This window comes from Denticeps clupeoides, chromosome 9 (assembly GCF_900700375.1).
Source record: "Denticeps clupeoides chromosome 9, fDenClu1.1, whole genome shotgun sequence".
Classification (NCBI taxonomy): domain Eukaryota; kingdom Metazoa; phylum Chordata; class Actinopteri; order Clupeiformes; family Denticipitidae; genus Denticeps; species Denticeps clupeoides.
The window spans coordinates 20,891,807-20,909,829 of NC_041715.1; the positions used below are offsets into that span (position 1 = coordinate 20,891,807).

General features: G+C 41.7%; 1 protein-coding gene across 1 annotated transcript in view; it reads left to right on the forward strand.

Moving 5' to 3' along the window:
• The first annotated feature begins 385 nt into the window (after positions 1–385).
• The window catches only part of hecw2a (HECT, C2 and WW domain containing E3 ubiquitin protein ligase 2a), a 30,566-nt gene continuing 12,928 nt past the window's right edge, over positions 386–18,023 (forward strand). The window contains exons 1-11 of the mRNA XM_028991220.1: positions 386–599; positions 6,613–7,264; positions 9,584–9,691; positions 11,173–11,267; positions 11,356–11,419; positions 13,849–14,018; positions 14,120–14,259; positions 14,456–14,556; positions 15,069–15,769; positions 16,860–17,160; positions 17,401–17,496. Coding sequence (XP_028847053.1) covers positions 6,937–7,264; positions 9,584–9,691; positions 11,173–11,267; positions 11,356–11,419; positions 13,849–14,018; positions 14,120–14,259; positions 14,456–14,556; positions 15,069–15,769; positions 16,860–17,160; positions 17,401–17,496 — 2,104 coding nt within the window. The 5' untranslated portion in view covers positions 386–599; positions 6,613–6,936. The remainder of the gene's footprint in view (positions 600–6,612; positions 7,265–9,583; positions 9,692–11,172; positions 11,268–11,355; positions 11,420–13,848; positions 14,019–14,119; positions 14,260–14,455; positions 14,557–15,068; positions 15,770–16,859; positions 17,161–17,400; positions 17,497–18,023) is intronic.

Genomic DNA, 18,023 nt, shown 5'->3' on the forward strand with positions numbered 1-18,023 from the left:
TTCATAGTTGGGGGTCCTATACAAATCATATACACATTTTGTAGGTCCTCATTTTACTCCAGTATGACGTCTGAAGGTATCTGCTGTGATACCAAGCCACCAGCAGCAGTTGTGAGGAGGTGCTTTCATGGATGCTAGTGATTCACGCACAAACACGCACACAGCCATCCACATGATGTTCAGGGATCCATTGTAGGTCTCCAGATATCAGAACCATGATGCTGTAACTGGTCCACCGCTGCAGATCAGGAACCCCCCTGCAGTTTCGGAGGGGGTGCGACTCATCAACAAAAATAAAATGTGAATTACCGCCCACTGCCAAGTCCGTGATGTCTATTCACCGGTCATAACTGCATGGCTGATTGGTGCACTCGTCATTTCTAGATCTTCCAGAAGCTGGGTCTATCCCCTCACGTGACCTCTGCAGGAGGAGACGGGAGTCTCCAACCGGACCGCTGCGACAGCAGAGGAACCAGGCGCTGCTGCGATCGTGACTCCCAGCACACGCCTCCTCCTCCTCCTCCTCCTCCTGCTCTTCCTCCTCTGCGAAAGCACGGACCCGGAGGAGGCGAAGCTGCTGGAAGGTGTCTGCGCAGAAGGTGAGGTGTTAATATACCGGCGGCGCGCCGCGATGGTGGCTTTTTATTCGAGTGGGAACATGTGGTGCAGCGTTGTGAGCGGAATGCTGAGCAGCATGATTAACGCATGACGTGGGGAATTCCCACTGCAGCCACGGGACTCATCCTGCTCAGGATCATTTCATTTACATATTCCATGTCATATGACCTGTCATTTAAACGTGTTAAATGGAATTGTCACTGATCAGCAGACTGGGAGAATAAATGCCTGATTAGTGAGCAGAAGATGAGTCCATTACGAGCCCAGGAAGATCTACCATGTTACATCACGCTCAGCACTGTGCGCTGCCACTACAGTTCTGACAGTGTGTTCATTCAGGCAACAGCACAGGGCTTCTTCTTCATGTTACTTCCAGGAGTGAAGATAAAATATTCAGTTCAGCAGCACCAGGGCCCTCATGTGGAAATAAACCTTTTGATTTACTGCAGTAATATTGACTGGTTCCTTCATGAGCATCTGACTAGTCTCTAATGGCTTATCGTGGAGAGAAGTCAGAATCAAAACTATGTCAGAACTGTACTATATAACAGTAAGATATAATAGGCAATCTAGCAAGACAGCTCACTGTACGCAGTAATGTGCGAGGTTGAATGTATGAGTGGCTATGGAACATGGTGATGGCCTTACCTGCCAAAAGGGACCATTTCCTGGGGTCTGACATGTTTAGGTTTAATGCTTCTTAGATCTTTAGTAGTGAAGACCACATTCAGAAATCACCAACAGAAACCAACACAATTTTCTTCATCATCCTGTATCTTTCTGAATGTCAAACATCAGATGGCTTTTTCCAAATGTTCATTCATGATCATGCTGATATGTTGAGGATCAGAAGAGGTTTACAGAAGGGTGCAGTCATGTCAAATGTTTACGAAACTCATCATGGACATGAGTTTGGACTTTCAGAGATTTCTTTGAACTGTTAATTTTCTGAACAGATTTTCAACACACATCTTTAATTTCTTTTATTCTTATATTTGCAGCATTTATTAGCATGCCTTACAACCAGTAGTTACAGGGACAGTCCCCCTGTAACAAGTGTATTCTTCAGGGACACAGTGGTAGTAAGTGGGGTTTGAACCTGTGACTTTGTGGTGTATATAGATCCATGTCATTTTAGATAAGTGGTGCTGGCATTCTTACAATGTCTTTTACCTTCTCATTAGAGATCATGACTAACTACTAACTACAGCTAGACATTGTAAGACATTGTAAGAATGGCAGCATCATTTTTTTGACACTATTCATTGGATTGATCAACACTCACAACAATGAAGAGGTCCAAGGAGCTCTGTGAGGATCTGAGAAAGAGAATTGTAGTTCTGTGAACTGTGCCATTTCTAGACATCTGCAGATTCCAAAACATCCATTCAAACAAATGTGTGTGAATACAGTTATTGAAAGGTGTTGCTGTTCTGCCAAAGTCTAGAAGAAAATGCAAACTTTTACCCTCAGCCGAGAGAAACTTTGATGGATGAACCACCAAGCTTCAAACCTGCCATGAAGTGGAATCTCCTGGTTTAAAATCACCCTGAGCTGAGAGAGTGGCATCCAAAAAATGCTCCAAAATATGCAGATGACCACATGGACAAGCCAGAAGCCTCCTGTAGGAAACTTTTATGGTCAAATGAGGCAAAGTTTGAGTTGTGTGGCCACAATGACAATAGGTATGTTTGGAATAGTGAAAGCTTTCAAACCTACAAACATTGTACCATTGTACTGAAAATGTGTATGTTGTACCTATAAAATGGGTCCATGCCAGGAAAAAGTTGTCAAATATCCAGAAAAAACTATGCCAGAAACTTTCAACCACATTCAACCAAATATTAAAAATATTTGTTTGGGTGAAATTAAATGTGTGGCTTTTAGAAAGTCCAAAATAAATTAGTCCACCAAATTCTTGAAATGTATGTTGAAAAGCAATTCCACATCAGAAAAGACACAGAGAGTCCAGAATGACCACAACATTCATGTCCATGGCGAGATACCAAAAACGTCTGATCTCTGCAGTACATTAATGAACAAGGGAAAATGTCTTATTGTCATTTATTATCAACCCGGTGATTAAATGTGTCATGGGATCCTCCAAAAATATTTGTGTATTCGGATTATACTTTTGAGATTCGGTATATGTGCCACTATGCCTTTTAGCTGTATGAAATACAGCTGCTATAAATATTGAATTATGCATTGATTTTGGCACAGTAACAGGCTGTATTCATAGGAGTCATCAATTTCATTAGATTTTCTTTTTTTTTTTTTTAGAAATTATTTACTGGATGACAGCAATGAAGAATTCCCTCATTCTCGGAATTCTGTATTTTTATATTTTATGTTACATTCTTTATTTGTCAGCTACATTCATAGTTATGAACTTTGCAGTAGAATTGGCTTGAATACCTTCAGGGTGTTTGTTCGTGGGAAAAATGTGTCAGGAGAAGACTCTCATGTTGAATTAATTATGGGTCTGCAGATGATTTTTGGGTCTACGTTTCTTTTTTCTAATGAACTCTGCACTGAAAAAAACATTAATTGGATTTACTTTGCTTGGAAATAATTCACTTGAATAATGGACATTGGTTCTGCATGATTCATTAGATTTAGGCTTTTACATTATTTCAAAACTTACATTTTAAAAGAAACCAATGATTTTATTAAGTTGATCAAACTGAATTGAAATGAAAGAATCCATGTGATTCATTTAAGTCAATTAAATATTTTCATTGTGCTGAAATTCTACACCATATTTCATTTAACTAAATTTCCCCCACCAGTAAAACAATTGTACACATTGCACGTTATTTTTTTGTTTACTGACCACTCCCAAACACAATGTCATATGTAGAGCTGCAAACACACCACTGTATTGACATATTGACTGAACAGAATACTGTATTTCACAGAATAATGTACATTATCTGGATTTGCATGTGTTGCACTGTGGGAGCACTGTTGAGTGCTGCAGGCTGTAAGGGAATCTGTTTTCTGGAACCACGGCATGACCTCATTTCAGTTGGGATTTAAGTCTCTCCAGTTGGTGAACTATATATGTCAGGATATATTTAAGATACTATTAGCAGTGTCTAGAAATACAGCACTTACTTCCATTAATCACCACCAAAACATTTTTTTCTTAAGTTCTTAAATACATTAAGCTATTTTATGTGGAAATTATTTATACTGAGAAATCAAATATCATCTAAGGTTGGGCAGATATGGTGCAATACAATAATAATAGTAAAAACACTTTATCTTAAAGATTGAACGGTCTGTTGTGCTGGTTAGTGACTGCATTGTCGTCACACTGCCCCATGTCCACTCATAGTGAGGCTATGCTTTTACGTAGCGGATGTGTAAATATATAATTGACTTTTTCAGCGGTCTAATTTAAGAATAGCAACTTAACTGATGAGCCAATAAGATGTTAATTACATACTTACATTCTGCATACTAACTCATATCAGTAATATATTGTATTCATGCCACCAATATTTTGTTGCCATAGAAACAGTGTGTATGATACAGTACATTTGACTGTTTTATTCACACACACTCTTCAGTTTTTGTGAAAGTGGAATGGCTCTGTACTGCAGTGAGTAGGAAACTTGGGAAAGTATTGTATAGGGGTATTAAATGGTCATTTAGTCACACCTGTGTGTAACAGATAGTGACTGTGCAAGGAGGGTGCGTGTGTGTGTGTTTAGTTGCATGTTTCATTGTGTGTGATTTCTTTGATGCTTTTGGGTCAAGGTGCCCGTTCTGTGAAGCAGTAAAATGGTGCAGTCACCTCCGCTAGTCTACATAGTGCTGACAGCTGCTTCTCCTCCTGCTTTTGATATGCACATATCAAATTATGAAATCAAATTCATTAAATAATAAAAAATGTTCATGTAGTTTTAGTTTCTAAGGCTGTTACTACACAGATTTCTTCAACACATAAAAGCCACTATGATTTCATGATTTGCTATTTGTTGTTTTTGGGTTGCAGAAGACCACAGTGGAGTATTAAATGGAGCATCCACTGTTTACCTGCAGGAAAATAACTTATTCTTCAAATGAGCACACTTTGGAAAAGTTGTCCTAAAATTACTCATAAGCCAATATTTGATCAATATTTGATCAGTATTTAGTCTTGACACTCGTTTGGGTGGGAACTCACTTCACGAATGCCAGAAAAACGCCTGGTTCAGACGCCCATGTTAAAGAGGCCTTAACTCTCATCTCACTGACGTATTTGAAAATAAAATGTGAAGTAATCTAGAAAAATTGATGAATCTACAATCGCGGCATTGATAATTGTAATAGAATCGAATCGTGAGACCAGTGAAGGTTCATACTTCTATAATACACACTGAAAAATCTGTGCTGTGCAACCCTACTCAGACGCAGACAGAAAGTTATACGGCTTTTCCAAATATGAAGATTGTTCACCATGAAATGTACCATGACAAGTGTGAGGTTATGATTAATCCCCACAGTGATGTAGTTCAGTAAAATTGCAGCCACAGGTCAGTAGTGGCTCTGATGGTGGACCCGTTACATTTGGATTGGAGTATGCTGGGCACTTTGTTACTCCCAAAAAACTCAAAAAGATGAGTGAAGCTTAAATGAGATTCAGGGTGGTCAGAGAGACTTCATTTTCATTTCACATAGTGTCATGCGCCTTTTCTACCTGCCCCTCTGTGTTCAGACTTCATCCCATTCTCACGTGAAACGGGAATCCCGCAGGATTGTAACGGAGTAACAGTGCAGTAACAGTTGTGTAATTTTACCTCATGGCCATGCTGCTTACGATCGATCCTGTCTGCAGTTTGTTTTGTATTTTCACACAAACGTCAGGGGACTAATGACATCAATGACAAGGTCATTTTTGTTTAAAAGTAAAATTCCAGCCCAGGGTTTTCTTTCATCTTGCATGCTCAGGCCAGGGTTCATGACTGACCTCAATGCTCAGATGGTTGGTTAAAACAAAACCCTGGTCTGGATTTGTAAATGACATGATCCTGAACTGTTCACATGTAAACCATGTTCCAAAAGTGTTGCCTGCACATTATGTACGGAAACTGCAGTGTCTTCAAACGTGTGTCTATTATGTCTTAAGAATGACATATGAAAACCACCAACGGGGGGTAATCATGACTGCTTGAAACAATTAAGTTAGATTTGAACATTGTGAGTTCTCATATAATCTTTCAGTTTCCTAGAACATCTCATTTTATTAAGAACAGAAAAACAGAGAAATGTCAAGAACTGGATTAAAAATGTTAAAAACATACTTACAATAACACTAGAAAGGGAGTAAAACATGAACATGTCTTTTTCTGGCATAAATAACAAGGTTGTTGAGTTGTAATGGAGGTAACTGTATGTGTTATGTAGCAATTTCACAAATTGAATATAATCTGCTCGGAGTAGAACACTGCATCATAGTGGAACGCATCACATCTCAGATGAGAGTTGGTACAGAACAATACGCATGTGGCTTCCTCACTGGTGTAAGGTCTAACAAACTCAAAGAGACTGCTCCAGAATGAGGAAGTAGCTTGCCTGAAAGCTATAAAAAACATAACTTATCTCTTCCTCAAGAGATAATGATATAGATAAGTGATTCTACCTTTCTGTAAGACATTAAATATAGTGAACAAGCCCCATACTTAGCGTGCGGCCCTGTGTTTTTGCGGGTATATTCTTGATGAACCAAAATTGATTGGATCCTAGGCAAGGTAGGTAATGAGGATGTGTGCATGTGGGAGAAATGATCTTGCTGTGTTTGCTTGTTTTAGGAGGTGCTACAAAGGTGTTTATGACCAATGCTGAGTCAGGGATCCTGATTCCATTTTTATTTTAGTTTGTGTGCATGTTTTACAATGGTAAAAAATAAGTGCTGACATCCATTTATTGTTTCCTCTCGTCCCTCTCTGACTTTCTCTTTTGTCCTCATCTCTCTTGCTCTCTCTGTCATGTTTTATTTCCCAGGCTATTCTGTTCTCCAGCTGGCGGTTGGATATTTTATACCTCCTGACTAGAACTTATCATCACTGCTGCAGCCACAAGGACACCCACAGACGCAGTTCTAATGAACCTAATTAAACGTCTCGAGGTGCAAAGAGCTGATACAACCACTGTGAGGCTGAAGGCCGCCCCACCTACCTCTGGCCAGACCCTTCTTTTCCCCGTTTCTTCTACTTTTTCTCCATCCCACCTGCCACCATTCGCCCGTCTCTGGCCACAGCCGTCCTCCCGTCCCGGCCACGCTCTCAGGCCGGTGGAGGAGGCGGTGCAAGCACTACAGGAAGCACCATGGCTCCTCAAGGGCGGGACCACCTGGCTCCTCCGGTTCGGGACCATGCCTCTGGGGGACCTCGGAGGAGGAGCCCCCACATCCGTCACACCCTCAGCCCTGAGAATCTGAGAAGCCTGACGGATGGAGGAGGCTCTGTGGGAGGCTCTGGTCCGATGGGGCTGCCACGGGCCAACAGCGACACGGATCTGGTGAGCTCACAGGGCCGCTCCTCTCTCACGGCCAACACACTGGAGTTCACCCTGGGCCGTGGACAGAACCTGGTCATCTCCTGGGACATCAAGGAGGAGGTGGACGCCACTGACTGGATCGGCCTCTTCCCCATTGGTGAGCAGCTGGTAATCATTGCTCAGTGTGGCTTCTCAAAAATTATACAATAATCTAGATTCATGAGGTCTACCAAAGAGGAGCAGTAACTGCAGATAGTCAGGAGGAAATCTTCGTTCTTCAGACTAATGGCCATGCAAAATGCAGGAAACCACCTGTCACTATGTAAAGGGTTCATAGGTGAAATCAAAGGTGTGATGTCACTGTTACAGAACTGAGGTGACCATGACCCTCGTATTAATCGTCCTGAGCAGTTCTGCTCCCTTCTTGAGACCTGCAGGCTGAACTGAAAAGAGTTTTTTGCAGATGTCAGCCTGGTATGGGCCAACTGGTCAATGTCTCTTTTTAGATCTGCTATTCCTGCATCATTAAAGGTCATGACTTCCTTGAGACACCTGTAACTCCAGATATGCTTCTATAGTGTCTACAGAGATGTCAGTGCTCTTTTATTAAAAAGCAGCAACAGATTTATGATAGATTTATGGTAACAGTATGCATTGTCATTCTGTGAATACTCCTGTCAGGGTTTGTCACAACAGATTGTCTACATAATAATTTGGCAGGTTTATGCTGGATGCCCTTCCTGACGCAACTTCCCAATTACCCGGGCTTGAAATAAACCTGCATCCCCAGTGGCTGTGTTATGGAACTTCTGGTTTGCTGAAAAACAGTGACCCATAAGAAGAAGCACTTCAATGAGAACGTTGTGACACCATTCATGAAGATATGCAGTAAATAGAGTGTAAAGTATTAAAGCTAATTTACATGATGCATAATGAAATATGATTGCTTGGGTAGAACGACATATTGAAAAATTGTCCATAAAATGTTAAATTCCAAATGGTCATATACATTTAAAATATTTACAGCAGAGTCTGGCCCATTTCTTTCCATACTTATAAGGACATTTTTGAGGAAAGCTATTTTTAATATTATACCAGGATATAAAACAATCTCATTCTGCATATGGTCACTCTATCGATAAAATCAGTTCATGATTTACTCTTAAACACACACGACATGAATCCTACAGGTGATCAGGATCTACCAAAAGTTGTCCAAGAAAGCAAAAATGGATAACCAGTGCCTGGCTCAATGAAGCTCATTGATCCTACAGATCTTATCCTTCTAACTGAGAAATTGATTAACATTTTTATTATAAAGCACTCTTTAGCACACATATAAAGGAATCTTTTTACTTATGTTACTATAATTATGTTTTCTGCATGCATGTGGAACATGAATGATTTCAATTTGGACAGCAATTCATTGGGGAAGTCCAAAATGAACCCAACCACCAGTCAGTCCAATTTGACTGCAGTCTTCACCTCAGTTCTCAGGCAGCTGTGCATCATGAGTGGGTTCCACATTTTTGGCATTTATCTGACTCCCTTATCTAGAGCAGTGACAGGCACAGTCCCCCTGGAGACACTTGCTCAGGTACAAAGTGTTAATAAGTGGGGTTTGAACCTGTGACATTGTGGTCTTCTAGTTCATAGGCAAGTGTCTTACCCACTAGGCTACTACTACCCTAGTAGTGAAATAGGAAAGCCCTTTAGTCTTTGGGGAATGTAAAATCAATGTGAGAACATATTGAAAATCTGACAGAAGAAAAGCCTGAGTGTCTCCGAGTCAACCGGGTGGTGTCTGCTTTCCCAGAACCATCCCTCAATCCGACGGAGGCTGGTTGCCCCCAGGAGCTCCTGCTTTGCTACATGTGAAACTGTTTGTTTCTCTGTGTGAGAATTAATGGTCCTGTCTAAGTGCAGTAAGGCAGCAGTGTGGCTGTCTGGGGACATCTCACCTCAGCTTTTTTTTCTGTGGATCTTCCCTATGACTTTCTCTGACCTTTGCCCCACCACCTTAAAGACCGGGACTCCAATCACCACCATCATGCAAAAATATGAGACAGGGGGAAGCAATCAATCAAGGCAGCGTGCCACACCAAGATCGATCAAGAGGCTGGCGTTACTTCATTACCTGTGCCAGGGTTCCTTCCCTGGAGGCACCTAGTCTTTTCCAATGCTGACATTCACTGATGGCTTCTGTCACCTTCATGCTCCTTTAATGGAAAGGAACAGTTGAGAATGTTCAATTTGAGCACTTCTGAGTTCTGCTTTGTGGTTGCATCTGAGCTCATGCTTTAATAGAATGCCTTTACCATTCCAGATGCTGGTTTACCATGATCTTACTCTTGATGTATGTGTAGATAATGAACTCAACTTAATCTCTCTCTCACACACACACACACACACACACATACACACACACCAGTACACACCACACACCAGTACAGTGTCTTTCTCTTCTGTGCTGTAGATGAAACCTGCCCATCCAATGTTTGGGACTGTAAGAACCGGGGAGTGAACGGAACACAGCGTGGACAGATTGTTTGGCGGCTGGAGCCAGGACCGTACTTTTTGGAAGGTGAGTGATGGAGAAGGAGCTGGAATGGAGACCAGAACAATGAAGCAAGATGGCAAGTGCTTAGAGATGACCCTAACAAAAATACCAGAGAGGCTATAAATGTATACACATTGGTATATCTTGTATATAACGAATATACCAGAGATCAAATACAAACCCGATTCCAAAAAAGTTGGGACACTATACAAATTGTGAACAAAAAGGAATACAATGATGTGGAAGATATTTTATTCAGAATACAACATTGATAACTCATCAAATGTTTAAACTGAGAAATTGTATAATTTTAAGGGAAAAATAAGTTGATTTCAAATTTCATGGCATCAACACATATCAAAAAAGTTGGGACAAGGCCATTGTCACTCTCTGGCATCCCCTCTTCTTTTAAGAATAGTTTGCAAACATCTGTGGACTGAGGAAACAAGTGGCTCAAACTTAAGAATAGGAATGTTGTCCCATTCTTGTCTAATAAAGGCTTTTAGTTGCTCAACTGTCTTAGGACTTCTTTCTCTTTATGATGCGGCAAATGTACCTGGAATGTACCCAGATATATGATGCAGTAACAATGTAGTAATTGATGCAGTATGTGGTCTGGCATTGTCATGTTGGAACATGCAAGGTCTTCCCTGAAAGAGAGGATGGGAGCATATCTTGTTCTAGAACGTGGACCTTTCAGCAACGATGGTGCCTTTCCAGATGTGTAACTTCTGTATGACCACAGTTTTTCACTTTGCCACAATCCATTTTAAATGAACCTCTGAGAAAACACCTGCACTTCTGGATCATATTTAGATATGGGTTTGTTTTTGACCTATAGATTAGATTGTGTTCACCGACAGTGTTCTCTGGAAGTAGTCCTGAGCCCATGTTGTGATTTCCATTACAGTAGCATTCCTGTATGTGATGCACTTGATATGCTATCTATCTATATAGATATATATATCCCACTTACTACCATTGTGTCCCTGAGCAAGACACTTAACCCTAAGTTGCTCCAGGAGGACTGTCCCTGTAACTACTGATTGTAAGTCGCCCTGGATAAGGGCGTCTGATAAATGCTGTAAATGTAAATGTAAATGTATATTCTTTCGTGAATAAAATATTAGTTTATGGCTTATTTGTGAATTATTGCATTCCTTTTTTATTGACAATTTGTACAGCGTCCCAACTTTTTTGGAATCGGGTTTGTACATCAATGTTTATCACAATATTCACAAAATCTTAAGAAGAACATTTTCAGTGAAATGGTTTTAGTTATGGTCTAGTTTAGTTATGGATTGTGCGACAGGCATAATGAGTGATGTGACTCAAAGTGGTTCCTTTAGAATTATACGTTTAGCAAGATTTTATACAACATCACCATGCTCGAATTGATTGAAATTGATGAAATTAAAGATCACAATGTTCCAATAATTGTTAGAACATGTTATACAGACTGAGTATTTTTTGCTCTATTTTGGACTGTTGCTGTGTGTGCCCAGCTGAGACGCGGGTTTGCTTTAAGTATTATCATGGAGTGAGTGGAGCCCTGAGGGCAACAACATCCTGCATCACAGTCAAGAACCTTGGAGTCCAGGTGTGTAAATGTACATGGTCTTTGTCTTATACGTCCATGTTTGTATTAATGTCATGTCAGTTCTCATGTCTAATTCTGTCTGTCTCAGACTGAAGGGGATGGGCAGCCTGGTCAAGAAATCAGCCGCAAAATGGTCAGCTTTACACTCTCAGGTGAGCTAAAGCTCTGTGGGTGTGGGTGTGTTCACAAAGAATTTAAAAAGTTTTTGACATGGAGCACTTCACACAATTAGCACAACACTAAATGCAAGTAACAGAATTTTTGAAAAAACATTGATTTGTTGTCGCATTCTACAAACATTCACGTTCTAGTACACAAAATATGTGCACCAAACGCAATGCTTGATCAGTTCTGTATGTTTTTCTTTTTTTTTCTGACCACTAAAGACATCTGGCCATAGCATTTCATTGACATCTCAGACTATGTAGGATCCATCCTCAAATGGATGTAACATCAATCTGATCTCCATTCCTTGAACAAGACGGGAATGAACAAATGGCATGTAGATCATGCTGAGAATAACTCTTCTCTTGGGTTTAGGATGGTTGGGTGTGGTGAAAGATACATTGTGTAAATTGTGGATGAATCCAATTTCATACCAGAGGAGATCAGTGAAATGATACATTGCCCCAGATGATTTGATTTGCAGCAATGACAATAATGAGGATCTAAGGTGGCATGGTGGTGGACAACTGGGTCTGTAACAGATCTAATTTAATTTCTTAACATCTTTATCATGCCTCAACCTGACAGGTGTGTCTATAAATCTGTAATCTATATATTTTCTGTATTTAATATTTTGACTATATTGTTGTTTTATACTGTTGTGCTTGAGAGACGCAATCACCAGAATCAAATTCTTTGTATGTGTTCGCTCAAATACCAATAAATGTGATTCTGATTGGGTGGGCAAACTTCTAAGCTCAGGGTCACACAGGCCGGGACAGCACTAGATGCATACATATCAGACATAAACATAAAAAAAGCATTACACTGTATATATATATATATATATATATATATATATACACACACACACACATTCACTTTTAGTGGAAACTGTATTGGTTTTCACTTTGGAGAAGCTTGCTTAACTAAGAAAGAAATGGAAATAAGCAGGTTGGATGTAAATACACTGCTCAAAAAACTAAAGGGAACACTGTCACGTCCATGCGGGCATGACGCGGCGGGTGAACGGAGAGGAGGACGAAGAGTGACGAGGAATGACGAGGAATGAAGGACGCTTTCACCTGACATCACGGAACAGGGGTTTAATGGTGAATCACAGGACAGGGGAGACATCCAAGACGTAGACACTGGTGAACACGGAACATAACTTTAAAGACCTGACAGCGAACAGAAACGAACAGGGCAGCTTTATACAATTAACACAGGTGAAAACGATTAGGGAACATTACACAGGACAATGAAACTCCATTTCGGACCGGATCGTGACAAACACAAAATCTAGACATCCTAGATCTGAATGAATGAAATATTCTTATTAAATACTTTCTTCTTTACATAGCAAAACTGATATGGATGGTTGTCCACATTGTCTACTGACTCTGTCATGTATGTCATGTGTGCTCCGTGTGAACCTGCTTTGATCTGTGAGGCCCCAGTGAGGAATTTGCCACATGATCTCTGACAAATACCAAACGTGCTGCACAGTGTTGGGCTGTGGACGTTGGGCCCTCATACCAGCCTCATGGAATCTGTTTCTGACCGTTTGAGCAGACACATGCACATTCGTGGTGTGCTGGAAGTCACTTTTTAGGGCTATGGCAGTGCCCCTCCTGTTCCTCCTTACACAAAGGGGGCAAAGGGGGAAGTAGCAGTACTGCTCTGAGGTTGTTGCCCTCTCCTCCTCCTCCAAATGCGGTGTACCATATATTTACATTTACATTTACATTTTATGGCATTTATCAGACGCCCTTATCCAGAGCGACTTACAGTCAGTAGTTACAGGGACAGTCTCCCTGGAGCAACTTAGGGTAAAGTGTCTTGCTCAGGGACACAATGGTAGTAAGTGGGATTTGAACCTGGGTCTCCTGGTTACCCACTAGGCCACTACCACCTGTACTGGCCTGTCACTAAACACAATGACCATTTCATAGAGTCTGTTTGAACTCTGTTTGATCTCATCACCATTTTTGCATCTTTCTTGCAAGTTGAAACACATCACTTGACCTCTCATTTACCATGCATGTCAGTGTAAAAACCTGCCAAGTGAAAACCAAGAGATCTTTAGCTCCATCTGTGCCTAATGCACCACCTGGTGGAACAGCAGGCATTACAGGACGAGTTTAAATGAGAGCCATCATTTAAATGAGAGTTTGTATACATATCTTACAATCTTCAAAGACCAACAGGCTGGATAACAAACAGAAAACAGAATCAGAAAAAATTGCAAATTTAGCTCCTAGGGTTTAGTTAGTTAAGTATTAAGTATAACTAATGAACAAAGCATACAGTATTTATTTATTCCATTAGGTGCCCACAAAGACATAATATGCATGTTGTGTGTGTATGAATGTATCTGGGTGTGGTTGTGTACTAATCCTATGTTTGTCTGTAGACATCCGTGCTGTAGGACTTAAGAAGGGGATGTTCTTTAATCCGGACCCCTACCTGAAGATGTCAATTCAGCCAGGTAAGAGAGGAAGCTTCCCAGCGTCCCCCCACCACGGTCAGGAGAGACGAGCCTCCATCATCTCCAACACCACCAACCCTGTGTGGCATGGAGAGGTGATACAGAGACACACATACCAACATGGACACAAACATACTGTACTGCAAATTCACACGCACACACACACACACTAATATAACATGGTCTCTGCCTGTAGAAACACACGTTTGTGGCGTTTATGACAGACATCTTGCTTATTGAGGTAAAAGACAAATTTGCAAAGAGTCGACCAATCATCAAACGCTTCCTCGGACAGTTACACGTTCCTGTGCAGAGGTTGCTGGAGAGACAGTCATGGTGGGTTTGAGTTTGATCCCTTATATTTCCAAGTTCAGAATATTCTATTTCCTGTTCCTGATTTTCTGCATAACCCAAACCCTCAAGCATGAATGCAATCTTAAATCTACCCTTTTCCTGTCTGTAAAGCACTTTGAATATAAAATGTGCTATAAAAATAAAACTTGCTTTGTCTTATTGGTGTCTGTATCTGCAGTACTCAGCCCCTAAGCTTTTCTCTATGCCGTCGTTTGCCCACGGATCATGTGAGTGGACAGCTGCAGATGAGGGTTGAAGTCACGACTACAGGTCATGAAGGTGAGGGAACTAAACATCATCACAAGTCATTCACAGATGGAAACGTGGCTCAGCACCCAGGGTTATGAGTTAGACTCCCATCTGGGACCTTGTGTGTGGAGAGTTTGCATGCTCTTCCCATGTTGGCATGGGTTTACTCTGGGCTCTCTGGATGGTGACTCTGAATTGTCCTTAGGTGTGAGTGTGTGAGGAAATGGTGTGTGTGTGTGTGTGTGTGTGTGTGTGTGTGTGTGTGTGTGTGTGTGCACCCTGCAGTGGGCTGGTGTCCCGCCCTGCACATGATGTTCATAGTGTTCCAGGACAGTATCTGAATGAAGCAGTTATGGAAAGTGAGTGATTGTACTAGAGGAATAGACATTTTTTAGACATCTCGAATTTTATCGTAAAATGTTTAGTACCTGTATTTGCATATTTTGGTAATAAAAACGTAAAAAGCACACTTTGAAATACAAGTATCACAACAATATGATATTACTTTAAGGCAGCTAATAGAAATAAGCTCTGTTCTTCAGTCTCTCCTGAATCACTCCTCGGGGCCTCAGCTATGAGTGCAGTTCCTGGTACTCCTTCAGATGATGAAGACCTACCCCACCCCCTTCCCACCCACTCCGGAACTCCATCCCCAACGGGTTCACTGGAAGTGGACACAGGAAGTGCTCCATCCCCAGATAGGGAGTTTGGCGCAGCCATGAAATACGACTCTCAGTCCTCACATGACTTGCTCCAGGCCTCATTCAGTGAGCAGCTGGACGCTATTGAAGCTCCCAAGGGCCCTGGGGAGAGGCCGTGGAGGGCAGCCTCACCCAAACTCCACTCCAGCTTCCCCACTCACACACGACTCAGCACCATGCTGCACATTGACTCTGACGAGGATGAGGAGCGCTCTGCTGGCAACGACATCACCCCGCCCACTCTTAATGGGGGTCTGACGATGCTTATGATTGGCCCTCTGGAGTTGCACTCCCAGCCATCTGAGGACGTGGAAGACGTGGAGTCCTGCCAGGAGGCGCAGGAGACAGATGAAGGGGGAGATATGGCCCCCAAGCTGCCGGAGGTAGAGCAGCATGCCGAGGCCCTGACTTCACTGGTGCCAGAGTTGCTGGAGAGGCAGGAAGAGCCTGAGGAGGAATGCCAAGGGCCCAGCGAGGACCAGAGCACAGAGGTGGATGTCTCTTCTATGGCAACAGACAGCTACATTGTCCCTGCTACTGAGGTACCACTTCATTAATTAAGTAAACTATGGGACATGACCCAACCAGGGGGCAGGGACGGATTATGGACTGGGCCAGCGGGGCTGCTGCCCAGGGGCCCTTAGGGTGCAGGGGGTCCGTGGGGCCCCTAGCCCAAAACAATTTGCAACGCAAACAGTTTTTTCACATTTGAGAACTTGCAATGCGTAAATCATGGGGAAAGACCTATCTTTTCCCATGGTAATAACCAGGCTGCTGAATAGAAATGGGATGATTAGCAAAAGTGCTTTGATTTAGAGCATGAATTGTATGACATTCAAATAATGTGTGTTATGGTACGATCTGGTTGTGCTACGTTGCTACCTGTCTCTATAAACAGAGATGGGTAACCTGGTGCCAACATTAATGTGAGGTAATGGCATTAGGCTGTACTGATTATAATTTGAGATCCAACTTACTGTATCCACTTAAGCCACTTTCTTTTCACTTTTTCCGAGGTTAAAAGTGGCAAAAGATTTTGTCAAAATCACGGTACACCGCACTAGTTTGGACCCACAAGTGGCATGGTGACATAGCAACTAGCCTTCCCAGACAATGCTGGCATTTTTTTTTTTTTTTTTTTTTTGAGGGGGGGTGGGGGGCTCGCGAACATTTTGCCCAGGGGCCCACACGACCCATAATCCGTCCCTGCCAGGGGGTAACACAGACATTTAACCTCTCACATTCATATTGCAGAATGTATTGAGTATAAATATAGATAATTTTAGTTTGATTGTTGTTGTTATATGGTACAAATCAGAAAATGCAGTTCAGCTGAGATTTGCATTTAAAATCTGATCTCTTTGCAATGCAGTGTATTTGCCTCATGAGTCAAAAACTGGGGCAAGTGGGTCAAGTTCCACTTGTTGGTTTTACCGTTGTATTATGGTTATTATGATTTTATTGGTTGTTATTATTTTATTGTTTTATTCACTGTCTCTCTCTTTTCTTTTGCCTGTGTACAGTACTTTGGTCAACTATATTGTTTTAAAAGTGTTTCATTAATACATTTGAACTTGAACTATAATCGAAGCAAGCTCAGGTAAATGTACATGTTCTCCTGCTCTTCATCAGGACTCCATCGAGGCAGGGGAAGGGGCGGAGACAGCAATTGATCCGGGGGGAGGGTCATGTGACACTGCAGATATTGAGGCTTTACCAGGTGAAAACCAAGGGGATGCTGCAGAGCCAATCACCCATGAAGAAGAGGAAGTTGAAGAAGATGAAGAACCAGACACTGTTTCGAGGAGGTGGAGCTTAGAGGCAACAGCAGGAGTTTCACAGGAGGAAGAGGAAGAGGAGGAGCTACTGCCATCAGGAGAGGGTCAGCTAATGGACTCTGAAGCATTAATCTCCGAGACTGACCCTGAATCAGGTGGGTTAATGCTCCCATAGGATTAAACACTTCCACCTGAAGAGCTGCAACCATGGCCCCTCTCTCTCTCTCTCTCTCTCTCTCTCTCTCTCTCTATATATATATACACATATATATATATATATATATATATATATATATATATATATGATAAAACATTTTGTAAATTCTGTATCTATAAAACTGCAGCTGTTTTCTCATAGAATTATTACATTTTCTCACCATATTGATCAAACACAGTTGCACAGATGAACGGGCATCAGCGTGTTCGGTCCCTTCCCTCAGTGAGGCAAGACATCCACTGCTACCAGAGGGTGGATGAGCCTCTTCCTCCTAGTGAGTGTGTGTGTTATTGTGTTTGTGTCTTCTTTTGATGCATGCATATTTATATCCATGTATATATGACGACTTAATACATTTTATAGGGAACTATTTACATTCTCTACTCTCCCCATTACAGCATAGTGCAGTACAGTACAGTATGCTACAGTGCAATACAGTACAGAATGGTACAGTGTAGTGCTATGAAATATGGTACAGTGTAGTACAATACAGTATGTTACAGTGCAGTGCTGTGAAGTATGATACAGTGTAGTGAAGTACAGTATGGTACATTGCAATGCACTGTAGTGCAGTCCAGTATGTTACAGTACAGTGCAGTACAGTACAGCATGGTACAGTGTAGTGCTGTGAAGTATGATACAGTGTAGTACAATACAGTATGTTATAGTGCAGTGCTGTGAAGTATGATACAGTGTAGTGAAGTACAGTATGGTACATTTCAATGCACTGTAGTGCAGTCCAGTATGTTACAGTACAGTGCAGTACAGTACAGCATGGTACAGTGTAGTGCTGTGAAGTAT